Source organism: Taeniopygia guttata, chromosome 4, assembly GCF_048771995.1.
Source record: "Taeniopygia guttata chromosome 4, bTaeGut7.mat, whole genome shotgun sequence".
Taxonomy (NCBI): Eukaryota; Metazoa; Chordata; class Aves; order Passeriformes; family Estrildidae; genus Taeniopygia; species Taeniopygia guttata.
In genome coordinates, this window is record NC_133028.1 from 69,502,690 (window position 1) to 69,517,671 (window position 14,982).

The following is a 14,982-nucleotide window of genomic DNA, read 5'->3' on the forward strand; positions in this document are numbered from 1 at the left end:
CTGTGGCCCAGGGTGACACTTGGTGATATGCTGAAAGCCAAATCATGTTGCCTGTGGTGTTTGATAACTTAGAGAAAATAAATTTTCCAAGTGAGCCATCCAGTGGAGGGACATTTAACCAAAATGCTGAGTTTAAGAGCCCTTACATGAAGAGATTTAAAAGAGCAAAATTAAGTACTTCCTCTGCCAAAACTAGTGCTTTGAATGATTATGTCCGGAAGTAAGGTCAAAATTATCCTGGCACGGAATTCTCCCATACACTGGATTGTAGGAATTACAGCTGCTTATGGTGTTAAATACAGAGTTTTGAACTTAGTTTTGCAAGTGCTTATGGTGACATGTGTCTTCCTTTGCTTTTGTGTCTGTGTATCCAAATGCACAGCTTTGCAAACTTTTAAAAAAATAAACCCCCCAAGAACCTCTCAAGTTTTCTGCTGAAGGTGAACCTGCTTCAGAAGCTGGTGTTCATGGTCCAAAGCCTTAAACCCTCAAACATTAAATTTTCTTTTGAAGTCCCTTCAAGATGTCACCTTCAATCTCCTTCTTCAACCCCCAAATTAAATCTAATTCCTAGGAGATTAAATTACACATCGGTGGCTGCTGTTGCTGTGGCACTGTGACACTGTCCTGAGCGGGATGGTTTTGCTGGTCCAGACCCTTAATCAGACAGGTAGGGATATCCAGCACTGGATTTCCAGGATGATTTAATCATGATCACTTAACTTGTGTCTGGTAGTGACACACAGGAAAGGAAAACTCTGAAGAAAAACTCTCTTTGTTGTTTGTGTTTTATCAGCAACAGGGAAGGGAAGTACCAGATAGAGAAGGATAAACTTGAATGAAGGTTCTGAAGAAAATACTCCAAAAATCACTAACCAAAACCACGAGCAAGAAAAGTTTGTATTAAAATAACACTTAACAAAGGTCAGCCTTTTGGCAAGCATGTTGTATAAGGGTAGCTACGTGCGTATGCCCACCCTGTCTTAATTTGAGAGGAAGAACTAGGTGCTTCCGTAGGGATTTGAAGAGGCATTAATTTTTGGGCAGCACGTAGAGGATGACTTTCTGACTCACTGAGTTAGCAAATGTGATGCATGTCCTGCCTCCCCCTTGGCATAACTTTTATTATTAGCACAAATAAAAGTTACCAGCAGACAAATATGAGCTGCCACTTGCCCTCAGGGGACAGCACATGAACTCATGTCACCAAGGGAACAACTTAATGTGAGACTTACTGCACAGGGGACATTCTTCATAAGTCTGGCCACCTTTTTGTCTTTTTCCTCTGGGATAAGGGAGGAGAAAGGAGGGAATTGATGGGAAGTGAGCAGGCATTGAGGATGCTGGGGGTCTTTTCTCCTGGTGGCTCCATGAAAAGTAAAGCCATATAATATATCCTGCGGTAATTGGAGCAAGTTCTGCCGCTTGTAGTTGCCATCACTTCAGTAGTACAAGTGAATGATTTAATTAGTGGCTCATCTCCAGGACTTCCTCCTGTCTTTAGATTAGGTTTTACTGGGGGCCTGCAAGGTGAACTCAGACCTTGTTAAACCTTATAGAAGATTTTCTGAGTGCTTTTTGGAGCTTCATGGAACTTGCAATAGAGTAATAGTATCTTCACGAAAGTCCAGGCTCATATGAGATTCCATTTCTGAGCTAAGAACCATCTTACCCTGGTCTTTGAAATAGGCTCTGTGACATGTAGGAAATAGCAGAAGGGAATCTCAGTGCAATGGGTGTGTGTTAGTGGCTCATGCTGGATGGAAATGCTTATGTTCTGTTTCAAGAGGAATGTCTAACAGAGATTTTCATACAAATAAAAGCTGGCTTTGAGATGGTAAGAAAGCCTTCAAAAAGGCAGGGTTGAAATGCCTCCAGCCTCTCTCTTTGCTCTCCCTGGAAGCAGTTGTGAGCTCTGTGGTTAACTTTGCTCTCCCCTCCTTCCCCCTTCCTGTGCTGGCCACAGAGATGATCGTTGACAATCAGATCGAGACGGGGCTGTTGAAATCCGAACTGAAGGACAAGGTCACCTACACACTGCTCAGGAAGCACCGGCACCAGACCAAGAAATCCAACCTGCGCTCGCTGGCTGACATTGGAAAGACCGTCTCCAGTGCAAGTAGGATGTTTTCCAACCCCGATAATGGTAATGCAGAGGCTACCTGGCTATAGCCTTCTCTGTCACGGCAACCCGCCCGCCCAGAACTAACTGCGTGGCCCTGACACTGCTTCCTAACCCCGTGGAGTAGCCAGGCCGTGCTGATGGCACATCAGCAGGCTCTGCAGGCTGCTTCGGCCCTGGCACGGCGCTCTAAGCACACCTTCACTGGACTGACAGGGACAGGGGCAGGCAGGAAGGCAGGGGGGTGCTCTTGCAGCTGGAGTCTAGGAGATGGTTTAGGAGCAGCAATAAGAAAGAGAGATTCGCCAAAAACTTTGGTGGCACCTGAATCTTAAAAGGCTGATCACCTGAAACATTTGGGCAGAGACAAAGCTTCCATGCACATTCCGTGTCTGTAACAGACAGTGTCGGTGGCACTGTCAATCAAAAATCACCTGGCAGTAACACCTAGCTTGCATTTTATTGCCATACAATCATTGTCCAGTGGGGTAAAGCTGATTTCCATCTTGCTTTATTCATACTAAAATAGTTTTGTGGTGTGTATTGTGAATATGTGTCCTCTTCTCTCTAAAAAAGGTGTAATAGGTAGTGCCATGTTGGTAGTGGTGTCCCTAAATGTGTGTGTATGTGTGTATGCAGACAGCTATGGAGGCCTGGGCACTGACTCAGTGCTTGCCCCTGGGTGGAGATTTGGGGTCTTCTTGCTCATGGTAATAAAAAAAAGAGGAGATTTATGCCTCTTGCCATGCCTTGGAGTTCTCTCGACTGTTTCCTGTGGCAGTCTGAAAATTGGGCTAAAAGTTGCCATTTTAAAATACCCATAAATAAAAGAAAGGAAAGAAACTGTTTTCTTCTTGCTCCACCAAAGGCCTCTTAGCTTGCTGTGTTTGGCTTCTAAAACTCACATTAACATTCCTCCCTAACCTATTCTCACACTTCATTAATATTTCTTGTCTTGGATCATCCTTTGATTTTGCAGCAGGAGTGTGTGTGTGTGTGTGTGGAGACTGTTCCTTGCTCTGGGTGATGCCTCTTGTCGTATCCAAGTGCCTTGATAAGGTGGTGAGCGAGCGAGTCAGGCAAGGTGCAGTAATGTGAACCAAGGGAACCTTCTCAGTTAATATCCCTGCAGGAGGCCAATGGAGACGAGAGGGACTGGACTCTAGGGAGAGCACTGGGAGGACATGACAGCTTTAGGGAAGGGGCTCAGCATGGCCAGATGAGTCCTATAGCTGGAGGAGCCGTGGGCAGGGACTCCTTCTGCTGGACCACTTTGCTACAAGCCCCAGCCAGCCTGGCCTTCTGGATGCCTTCCTACGGTGTGCTCCCCACGGTTCGGATGGAAGGCATCTGCTTTCCAGTACCACCTCCAGGACCTTTGGTGGCCGGATTCGCTGTGGGGAGCAGAACCCTGGCCTGTGGCCACGGTGTGTGGGAGGCTGAACAGCAGACAGACACGTCTTCTGCTCCTGGTGCTCAGGTGTTTCAGTTGCCTCTTGTAGGTGATGCCCGCAGTTCTCAGCTGCAAACCCCTTTTCCTGCACGTAGGCAGAACTTATCCCAGGAAGACTGATGCTAACAAAGGGCATTCCTCACATTCTCACTCAGCCCTTGCTCATTTTTCATGGCTAAAGGCCTTCTTTACTTGGATTTTAAGTGATTTCAGTTTAATTTCTTGTTCTTGTTTGAATGGGCTGTGCAGGTCCTGGCTCAGTTGGACTGATTCTCCAGGAATTCTTTCCTGGTCTGGCCATCAGCCACTCCTTTTGTGTTCTGTCTCTGTTCTCCCACCTGGGATATTGATGTGCTCTGAGGATGTATAACACACTCTGTTCCATAACAATAGTACAAGTGCATTGAGACTTTATGAGGGCGAGACTGATATACGGGGGAAATACCTCATGAATAGTCATTGCTGTTATTTATTATTTACACTTCAATGAAAAAGTAACTACAGAATGTATTTGATCAGGTTATACCTTGAATTCAATGGGTGTCTTGAGTGTCCTTTTGACAGATAAAAGTTTTATGAGGCCAGCGGTAGTGCAGCTGTCTCTTAGCATAGCTAATCACCCTAATGACTGTGCCACTGGCCCCAGACACTCCAAAATTTCCCTAGTTTCTTTCCAGGTAGGTGTTTGTTTTCATTTCAGTATCAGTGAAGCTTCCATCCAATAGGTCTGAGTGTCTGCCTGCCCTCTGCACAACACCTTTATAGGCTGGTGTAGCTGCCCCCTGCTTGACTGGCTCAGCAGGGACACCCTCTGCAAGCCAGCCAACCTGCCCTTGAACAGTTTCAGGGGTGGGACCTGTTTGCTAGATCTGAAATTTGGAAATATACCCTGGGCCCTGGCTCAAAAAAATCCTAAGGTGCCTCTATTGCACTTGGTTCAGAGCGCTTAAGTAATTGAAGTCTTAGGGCCTCCAAAATGTTCTTATTTTTGGCTTCTGAGATGAATGAGCCCCATGCAGTTATCTGAGATGGCTCTAGAAATTCAGGACCCTAAGAAAGAGACATGTCTCTGCCCATCTCCCTGCCATAACTGTTCCTGGGGCATCTCTATCCTTTCCCAGCCCTCCCTAGGTATGGGGGTGGCTCTGTGATCCCTGGAAAAGTCATCCCCAGCCCCCGTCTTTGATGTTACTGCTCTGTTTGAAGGTAAGGTAGTGATCAGATGGGAAGAGACATGGCCAAGGTGTGCTCTGACACCTGCTTTTCGTTGCTGCATCATAGAGGTTGATGTGGGTCATGCTGTTGCAGGATGTTTTGTCAGGAATCCCTTTGCTCTGAGAAGGGAATTAGGCAAAAGAGGGTAGTTCCTTGTGTGCCATGGATGGAGGAGGATAAATCACAACACTCCTTTGCTGTCTGTTCAGTAGGAAAAAGATGATTGCCAAAATTCTGGGGATACAAAGCTGGACTAAGCAATCCCTCCACATTACCTTGTGAAGACACAGCCCATATCCTTGCTTCCATTGGTAGAAGGGTGAGCTGTATGAAGTGTTCAGCAAGGATATCTCCATGTTACATGTTGATGGGACTCCTGCAGGGGTTTTTGCTAGGTTTTTGTGTGTGTCTAGTTTTGTTGAGTGGCTTTTGAAGAGTTCTTTGTATCCCTTCCTGGCACAGCCCTTGTCCTGCACCCCTGGAGCAGCACATAACATCTGGGCTAGCAGCTCTCCAGCTGGCACACCTTGGGATTTGCCATGCTATAGCATGGGATCTGTGGTCTCCATCCCTTCTGCAGGAGCCCGAGGACTGACCAGTATTTACCAGCCTTCTGTGATGACGTTTGCTCTCCATTTTGAGATTTTTCTTTCAGAGCTTTGTGCCTGCCAGCATTTTGTATAATTTAACACCTGTGGGAGACTTTGGCAAGTGAGAAATGATCAAATGCTGTTAAACCCAAGGTGGTAGAGCCTGTAGAAAACTGTGATGTGTTTAAGTGAGTGTGTTTAACCACCATAAATAATGGCACAGTCCCATCACCGCGTGGGTGCTGCCTAAACACCTCCTGAGCACTGTTGGTTCACACTGTGCTGGCAGCATGGTTTGGAAACAGTTGAGTGGGAATAGCAGGCTGTTGGCTGAGGTGTCAGCTGAGGCACAGACGGGAGGGTACCTGGCTGCAGGGGGAGGAAGGTTTTATTCTACTTTAGAATCCTAAAAGAGTCTGGGTTGGAAGGGACCTGAAAGACCATCTTGTTCCAGCCCCCTGTCACTGGAAGGGACACCTTCCACTAGCTGAGGTCACTTCAAGCCCTGTCACTTGGTCACTTCCAGGGATGGGGCAGCCATGGCTCCTCTGGTTCAGCATTAATCAGTTCAGTGCTTTTCACATGAACTGTGAGCTGTGAACTGTGACTGCCTTTATAGCTGAACAGTGGCAGCAGCTGAACAATACCAGAAATGAAGTGGTGTCCAAGGAATGCTTGGAAAACCCCTATCCATGTATGTAGTGGCATCATTGGAAGCATTCCAGACTAAGGTGAGCATTTCCAGGTCTGGATTGGTGTGCCTGAGTGTGTACGGATGGGGTCAGGATGCTCAAAGTTGGCCCCTGGGACATAACCTGATCTTTATTTTCAAAAACCTGTTGTTACTGATGGTGCTGCAGCCTGGAACTGCTCAGTGCCACCAGCACTGCAGCTGCTCACTCACTTCCTTGAGATCTGCTTCAAAGATGCCTGAATTTCAGACACCAGGGATGGAAAGCTGTGTCCAGTCCTGCCAAGTTAACGCTGCGAGGTGAAGCTGCGGAGGAGATGTCAGGATCTAAATGAGTGGGCTTTGGTGTTCGCACTGTGCAGCTCAAACCTTCTCTCCTGCCTGGCTTCCCTGTACCACTGCTTAAGCCTTTCTTTCTGGCATAATTTTCTTTTCTTTTAACTTTTCCCCTTTGCTCTCTTCCTGCTCTTTGCTGCTGCTGCTGTCTCCTGCTTGCCTGGCACAAGCACGCAGCCCGCTCGAGAGCTCCGTGCCCTGCCTGGCCACGCGCACGCTGGACGATGAACTGGGAGTGCAGCGCAGCCCCAGCATGGGATGGCTCAGTAAGTGCCGGGCAGCGCTCCGGGCGGGCGGGAGCACGAGGAACAGGGAATTCCACCAGGAGCACGAGGACGAGGGAACTCCACCAGCCAGGCTCTAACGCTTGCTGCTGCATTAACAGTGGGAAGGGTGTGGATGTGTTCTGTGGGGAGCGCTGCTGCTCTGGCTGTCCGTATCATCCCCACGGTCCCTTCCACCGCTCTATTTCATTCTGTTTTTCTTCTTTTCTTCATCTTGGATGAAGCAGGTAGGTTAGGCCATACTCCCCTTCCAAGGGTAGTCTAAGGTGGCTGCTGGCATTTTTTTTGTTTCATGAAGTATCCTTTGGCTGTTAAAGAGGCTTAAATATTTTAATTTTCATATAAATTATCCTCAGAAATAGTCTGACAGCTTGATCTGTCTGGGGTGAGCTGGTACCACTCCTGTCTGATTTCTTGTGTCAAGGAGCCTTGCTGATTCCAGAGGAGCACACCGCTCCTCCCAGGAAGGCACAGCTTATGGCACTGGTGGCACAGAGGTGTTCTTTGGTGACCACGACAAGTGACTGAAGTCTGAACTCCAGGAAATTCCCCTTGCCAGATTACTATGGAGCTGATTCATAGGACGAGGCAATAGCATGGAGGGGTTTAGACTGCCTGCCGTCCTTCCCTCACGAGTCCTTGGCGGAGCACAGCCATGGACAGGCTCATGTCTCCTTTGCCAGAGAGATGGGAATCGGAATTGGGCCTGGGTCAGGAAGTTATCCTTCGTTAGCAAGCACCATAAGGGTGAGTGTCGTGTGCCAGAAGTCCTCCACAGGGGTCTCAGCAGCCAAAACTTTGTACTCCACACGCTTGTTTGGAGCTGCTCTGAGTTTGTGTGGCTATGTTGAGTCCCCAGGAGAAGGAGGCTGCTAGTAAGGGGAGAGAAAGGCACAAAGCCTCCTCCTTTTGGGAGAAGAGTTGTTATATCCCAGGGAGCAGTCAGTTTGGAATCTAATAAACAAAGAAAACAAGTGATGTAATCTGGGAAAAATAGCAGCTAAGTGGGGTCTTAAATAACAGCAGGAAGATTTGAAGCTGGGGATCCCCCTTTGTGGTACATGATTTGTCTGATTGTGTTTGGCTTTGGCTGTGCTGATGTTACTGGAAGTGGCAGTAACACACAACAGGTGCAGCTACTTTGAATCTATCCCCACATATGTTGTAAAGAAAACCCAGCTCTGGGGAGTCCAGTGTTTTTTATCCCCACTCCTTTGGTTATTTGCTCCTGATGCTGATTTATTATTGAGCTTGTTTGTGCTGGGAGCTGATGAACACCGAGAACTTGGACATTCCTTACAATAATATCAAATAAATTTTGTCTCAAAACACAGCTTCAGTTGGGAGATGCCTCCTTGCCACTTTTTTTCCCTTAATATTTCCTCTCTTTCCAATGAAGTTCACGTTCAGAAACTCTGGCATAAAAGCTCCTGGTGCTGTGTTTCATGTTCCTGCAAACGTGATGAGAAGGGATGGGAACATTTCAGGAACAGTTCATACTGACCACTGTGATTTCTGATCCTCTATCCGTCCCAGAGGTCTTTGTTTACTATTGGTTTGTTTGTTTGAGTTTTTTAAATTTAGTTATTCTGCTGTGTCTCTGGAGAGTTTCTTCACCTCTCTGGAGAATCTGGTGTCAGGAATTGGTGACTCCTGGCCCGTCAGTATGGCACAGGTTGTTTTAATCAGTGAGATGCTTAAGGCTCCTGAGCTTAGTTAATGAGCTTACTTGGAGTGAGGGAGGTGTTCATTAGGGGCTGTCTCAAAGGAGCAGGAGCTGCCACCCTCCCTCTCTGCCTGCGCTGTGTGCAGTGTCTGGGATGCTGAGGAGGGCAGATGCCAGAACTTTGCACCGTGGAAGCTCCCAACTCTGTGGAGGGATGACTTTTTGGTGGGTCCTGGGTGACCTGGCCAGCAGGTTCTGTTGCTTTTCTCCCACAGGCAGGAATTATGGAGAGTCCTTGGACTCTTTTGCTGTCCTGGGAGTCACTGGACTGCTATGGGTCAGAGGTGATGAAGTGTTAGCATCTTAAATCCCCCCTGTGCCACATGGAGTGACAGAAAGCAGCTTGTCAGGGCCTGGAATTCCCCACATCATCCTCTCAGGGAAAGGTGTTGCTGTAGCCTGAGCCTCTGTGTTCTGACTGGATCCAAGCAGGTGCTTTAACTGGTGTTGACGTTGTTCTTCCAGGCAGCCCAGCCATGGCTCACCGAAACCTGACTTCCACCAGCCTCAATGACATCTCAGACAAGCCTGAGAAGGACCAGGTAAGCTCCAGGCTTCTCTCGGGGATGTGTTTGGAGAGGAGCTGCATGTTGGGGAAAGGGCTCCTCTGGACCTTAGCCCTGAAAACAAAGAGGAGTGAGTATTTTTGAGTCCTGTGACTGGTTCCTCCACTCTTTAAGTACCAACCCTTGGAAACGGCAGGTTCGTCTCTTACAGGGTCTGAAGCAAATGACATCACATAGATGGCATCTTGCTGTTCCCTGTGAGAAAGGAGGGAAAATACCCCAGGTGTGATGGATTATGGATCCTCTTCGTGCTGAGGGGTCACAAGGGTCCGCAGAGGAGCACCCTGGGCTGAATGTTCACAGGAACTATGGGGTAGAGCAGGAGCACTCAGGGAAATGCATCCCTGCTGCAGCAGCTGGTGGAACAAAGGTTCCACAGGAACCACAGGAAGGTGGCTGTGCTGACAGGTAATATGGGAGAGCAGCTCCAAAATGCAGTCAGTCATTGAGTTAAAATTGGCCTCCAGTGACAAATCTTCATGGACTTAACCTCTTTCTTGGACTAGGGTAATGTTTGTGGTACGGCATACGGGCTGGCTTTGTGTCTGTTTCCGTCCTTTCTGAAGGCTGCCGGTTCTGAGGGGGTAAGAGTAAGTTTATTCCAACTCTTAGAAAAACTGGTGGCTGAATGAGGTCTCTGTGCAAGTTTCAAAAAACCTTTGTCTGGGTTCAAAAAGTGGGTTATTCTCAAAGCCCGGCTGTTTCTTTTGGAGAATCTTTTTTTTTTGTCTGCATCTTCCAGCATTCCCTAGTCCCATGGTGATTCTGAATGCAAATGAGAGTCACTTTGGAAAATTGTTTGGGTAGCACAGTGCTGCTGGCCAGCTGGGGATGACTCCTGTCCTTCAACAATGGTTGGTCACAGTCTTTGTAAGTGTGTCCTGAAAGGGACACAGCAAGATAATTGAGGTAGAATAGTGAGCTCAGACTAATGAAATATTTTAAAAAGAAATTTATATTTGCCTAAAGAAATACACTTCCATGGAAAGGGAAGGGGAACAGCGTGTTTTGCACTGACCTCAGTGTCATGTAGTGTTGTAGTATGTTGTAGTATCACCTGTATTGGTTGTGTTGCCAAAATACCTGTTTCCCTTAGTACACACAGCCACACCTGGGGAAGAAGGAGGATTGTTAAATAGCTTTTTGTCATTGGACAAACTGCTGTGTTATATTTTTGATCCCATGTAATTGGAGTTTTAAAGCTAGACCAGCCCAAAGCCAGGGCTGAGCGTTGCTGCAGCTTTGCAGCTTTCAGCAGTGCAGACGGTCTCCACTGCCCCTCCTGTCTCTGGAAATTCAGATAATGGACTTTTGCGGAGAATTGGGTATAAAAATAGATGTTTTAGTAGCACTAAGAGGGAAATCTGTTAATAGATGCAGCTGGGAGCTGGCTCCAAAGTTCTTAACTTCCAGTGTACATAATGACTGGCTCTTGGTAGTGAGAACTGTTTCTTGCTAAGTGTAGAGTTCCAAAAATCCTCTCAGTTAATTTGCCCACGTCCTGCTGATGAACTTTGCACAAAATGGGAGCCTTGTCCTCCTGCACTTTGAGACATCACCTTAGAGCTCAGTTTTCATGGCTGATCGACTCAAAGTCCTGCCATTATTGAATTTGTGGCATTGTGGTGGTGCCTGGCAGCTTCCTTGAGCAGGACTCAATGTGCCATGCAGGAGGCACAGCAATAATCCATCATGTTCCCACAACATGAGCTGCAAAGGGAGCAGGTTCACTTGCCTTGGCAGCAGGGAGACTGGCTGTTGTTATTTGGGCATCCCATCTGGAAGCTGGACAGTTAGTGAGGCCATGCAAGCAGGGGAGAGTCTGCTGGAGACACAGAACATCCCCATTTTTATTTATTTGTGTAAGAACTGTGAGGGGTGAGGTCAGTTTATAGCAGCTGTGTGGAGCAGGACTGCCTTCCTGCATCCTTAATCGACCCCTGGTTTTACACAGGTAGAGGATTGCATGCCCATGTTTCAGAGGAAAAAAGGCTTTGACTTTGTACTTTCAGTGATTTTCCTGTCTTCCTACATCCTTAATATTCAGTTCTGCAACCTTTAGTGCTATTTTGAATGGTGCAGCTAATAACCTAGGGAATTCATAGCCAGCATACTCCTTTAATCTGCAGCATTCCTGCTCCTTTTCTCTGGGTGTTGTAAGGTTCAGGTTTCACATGCATGTCAGAGATGTGATGATCTGTCAGAGAATCCTCCTGGATTCATCCCTACTGCCAGGCACCCAGACAGCTCTGCCTGGCTCAGGGGTGTTACTTATGATTGCTGAATCAGGCAGTTGGCATGAGCCAGCTCTCTCTGCCATGGGAATGGTGGCTGGATCCACTGGGATTGCAAAGAGACTGGCTCAGGATCCTGCAGAAGCTGCTGGGGCCCCGACTCAAACCACTGTGATGAGAAACAGCTTCAGTAAGGGCCCACACATTTGGGGCTCGCTCTTTTGTCATGTTCTCTGCTTTGGGCTTGCTTGGCATTTTATAAAGGTAATCAGGGAAGAGGAGGTGTACTCCCTGTCATTTGTCGTATTTGAGGAGTGTTGGCTGCAGTTAATGCCCTAGGCATTTGCAGCTGGAGAGGCAAGCAGTGGCATTTTGGGAAAATTTATTCTTCTTTTCTGTATAGCAGTTAGTAAATGAGCATCTAGACTTCCTGCCTCTCCTGGGCTCCCAGCTCTCTGTTGCCAGATACACCAGTGGTGCTGTAGCTATGTCTGTAAAACCAGGGCCTCTCACAGCTGAAGAATTCCTCCAGTTCCTGAACATCAAGTTGTTGGATCAAATTTTTCACTATCACCATATTCATAGAACCCCAGAATCTCAGAATGGATTGGGATCTTAAATATCATCCTATTCCACCCCCTGCCACGGGCAGGGCCACCTTCCACTAGACCAGGGTGCTCCAACCCCTGTTCAGCCTGGCCTTGGACCCTTCCATGGATGGAGCAGCCACATCTTAATATCTAAAAGATATTTTAAACTCTTTTTTCCAGCTTATGTGTGAAGGAGAGTGACTGAAAAGAGTCAGGTAGATGCTTTCTCAGCCCCTTTGGTGCCATAGTGCCAGCAGACCATAGGAAGCTGGAGAAGTTCCTACTGCTGTTCCCACTCCAGCTCTCTTCCTGCAAGAAATCCTTTGGCTGTGCTCTGTTAGAACGTCCTTGGCAGCTCCAAGGGGCTGAACCACCAGGGCTCCTTCACTGCTCAACATGTTAAATGAAGGGGACATGAAAGGAAATCTGTTTTCCCAGGGATCTGCTATTCCTGAGCTGATGCAGCAGCATAAAGAAAGGGAATGTATGTTGGTATAAGGGGAGTTTCCTGACCTGGTGTTATCTGTGTTTCCAGAGGGCTTGGCTGTGGGGCGACCCTGGCTCTGAATGAATACGGTCAGTCAGAGGGAGGCACAAAACCCTTCTTATTTGTTGTGGTGTAGACACTGTGTATTCAACCCAGTGTTTCCATGTCAACAGGGGATCTGTGCCAAAGCCAGCACTGAAGTTAAAAAAGAAATTGGCCTTGTTTAGAGAAGCCCTCCTGCCTTTCCTGGGGACCCATGGACAGGGAGGCGCTTACTGGATCCCATTCCTGGGAATGCAGGCCTGTGATTGATTGTGGGAGTGATTGCTGCTTTTCCTGTTGGAACATCTTCTCATCTCCACACTTGGAAGCAGACATTCCTAATTTTGAGGTCTGTCAGCCTGGGTGACGTATTTCACTCCACGGAGCTCCAGTGAAAATGACTCTTCCAATATAATCAATGCCACCCTTCTGGAGGAAAGGAAAAACTTCTAGAAAGTTTAGTTAACCAGAATTTCCTTCACTTTTGCTGTTTTTATTGATGCAGAGGGCAGTTTTGCTTGCCTGGTTTCTCCCCATATCTACAGTGGCCCTCTAAAGCGTCCTTGGGTGTGGAGCAGCCTGGAGCCTGGAAGGTACCCCTGGAGGCAGGTGTTCAAGGGATAAGCTGTGGGAAGGTGATCGGGTGATCTTAAACCTATGTGTGAGAGATACAGAGACAGGTTCAAGTTCCAGGGTAATTAACCTTCCATAAGTGCTACTTTGGAGTGTGTACTTAGGAGCTGCTTTCATTTCCAGTTGATCCAGAGTGGTGTTGATGATCCGAGTGCTACAGTATATTTAAGGAAATTGGGATTCTGAGGTTGCTGTGCCTTTTTGCAAGTACAGTGCTGGAGACCTGTGGCTTTTAACATAACATTAGTGGTTGGGGTGGAATGATCAATTTGGCAGGGGAAAGTGAAGTTCCCTCATCCCTCCCTTGTTCCTGGATGCTGCTGAGGAGTCAGATCTTTCCAAAGCTTCTTTGGGGAATGGTTCAGAATGGATTTTAAGTGCTGACTGCACTCATTACCTGTCTGATAAATTATTTAAGAAAGTGGTGAGTGGTGCTGCAAAACTCATTTGGAGATTAAAGAAACCCACTATAATGGCAGCTCTTCAAAATTCCTGATGGTGGTTTGCTGTGCTGGGCACTGGGAGTGGGCTGGAGCCTTCGGCCTCAGGAGCGCGGTGGCCACAGGAAACCCTGCAGGTGATTTCTGGCTCGGAGAACCACCTGGGTTTGGGCCATTTGTCCAAATCCAAACCAGCCCTGGTGTTAGCAAATGATCTTTGTTCAGCCACACAGCCAGCCTGGTGAGGTAAATAAAGTGTTTGTTGTCGATTTGCCATCTTCACATTATTATTATATCACCACCATGCTCCCAAACACAATCTGTGGAAGAACGGGTAGGGCTTTTCCAGACTTCCTCCACAGTGCTCCTTGATGCTTATTTACTGTTTCTTCTGGTGGTGATCCTGATTTAAGCATGCAGGGGTAGGATAGTTCCAGCAGTTTTCTTCCTGTTCAGTCAATTCATGTATTTTCTCGAGACTTTTTCAATGTTTCTCCTTCCTTGAGTCACCTCATGAAGCTCATTAAGGATTCATAGCCCAGTTCAGTGCCCCCCTCTTGCTGGTGCTCCTGGCAGTACATCCTCCCTCTCCATTCACCCTTTGCCAGACACACACAGAGCATCTCCAGAGATCACCCAGGGAGAGGGGGCAGATTGGGAACCAGCTGAGGGCAGGGTTTTCAAAAGCCTTCAATTCCAAATTAATTCTGCCGCTGCTGAAGTTGGAACAAAGGTGTCTAGCAGAGGCTGAGTTTTAGAACCCAGTGGCTGCTGCTGTGGAGTTTTCCCATTCCCTGGTGGTGACATTTTTCCATGGCTGGATCCAGACCAAGGGTGCACACTGCGGGGTCCATGAGCGTGCACAGTTACTGCACAGAGGTGAGAAGAACGTGCCCAGAGCAATTTAATTTTCTTTTCCTTCCTCTTCCACCGCTGCAGCTGAAGAATAAATTCATGAAGAAATTGCCTCGTGACGCTGAGGCCTCCAACGTGCTGGTCGGGGAGGTGGATTTCCTGGAGAGCCCCTTCATTGCCTTCGTGCGGCTGCAGCAGGCGGTCATGCTGGGAGCTCTCACCGAGGTCCCTGTTCCCACACGGTAAGGAAACCAGCCCCAGGCAGGGCACCACACAGGGAACCTGCATTTCCACCTGGGAAAGTAAAAAAAAATCGGGCCTGAAGATGTTCTCCGCTGCCTTCCATGCAGAACCATCAGGATTGGTGGTGTAAAGTAAGGAAACTCACTGAAGCTGCTTCATCATATTCAGGTCCTGAGTTTGGTTATAAGTAAACCATTACACAAACACACTGACTTAATAACTCAGTAGTAAAGGGCACTGTCAGCGTTGAATTTAAGTCCTGGGGCTTTTTTCCTGTCCCTTCTGTACAGATCCCAGATTCCCTCTGCACATTTTTGCTGTACATGTTATTCCTCTTCAGCTCAGATCAAGTGGAAAACTCAAAATGGGGCAAAAAAAAAGTCAGGTGAACTTGGACATACAATTCTACTGGGGCTTGTTGCTTTGTAATGCATAATGGCTCAAGGAAAAATGTCAGAGAAATATTTTATTTATT

General features: G+C 47.5%; 1 protein-coding gene across 6 annotated transcripts in view; it reads left to right on the top strand.

Annotated features, from left to right (window-relative positions):
* Positions 1-14,982, top strand: part of SLC4A4 (solute carrier family 4 member 4) — a 116,510-nt gene that overhangs the window by 66,999 nt on the left and 34,529 nt on the right. For 3 of the 6 annotated variants that reach the window (XM_041716055.2, XM_030272210.4, XM_072928911.1), the window contains 4 exons: positions 1,967-2,146; positions 6,578-6,673; positions 8,883-8,959; positions 14,349-14,506. In XM_041716055.2, coding sequence (XP_041571989.2) covers positions 1,967-2,146; positions 6,578-6,673; positions 8,883-8,959; positions 14,349-14,506 — 511 coding nt within the window. The remainder of the gene's footprint in view (positions 1-1,966; positions 2,147-6,577; positions 6,674-8,882; positions 8,960-14,348; positions 14,507-14,982) is intronic. The other 3 variants (XM_030272206.4, XM_072928910.1, XM_030272209.4) reach the window with 3 other exon arrangements.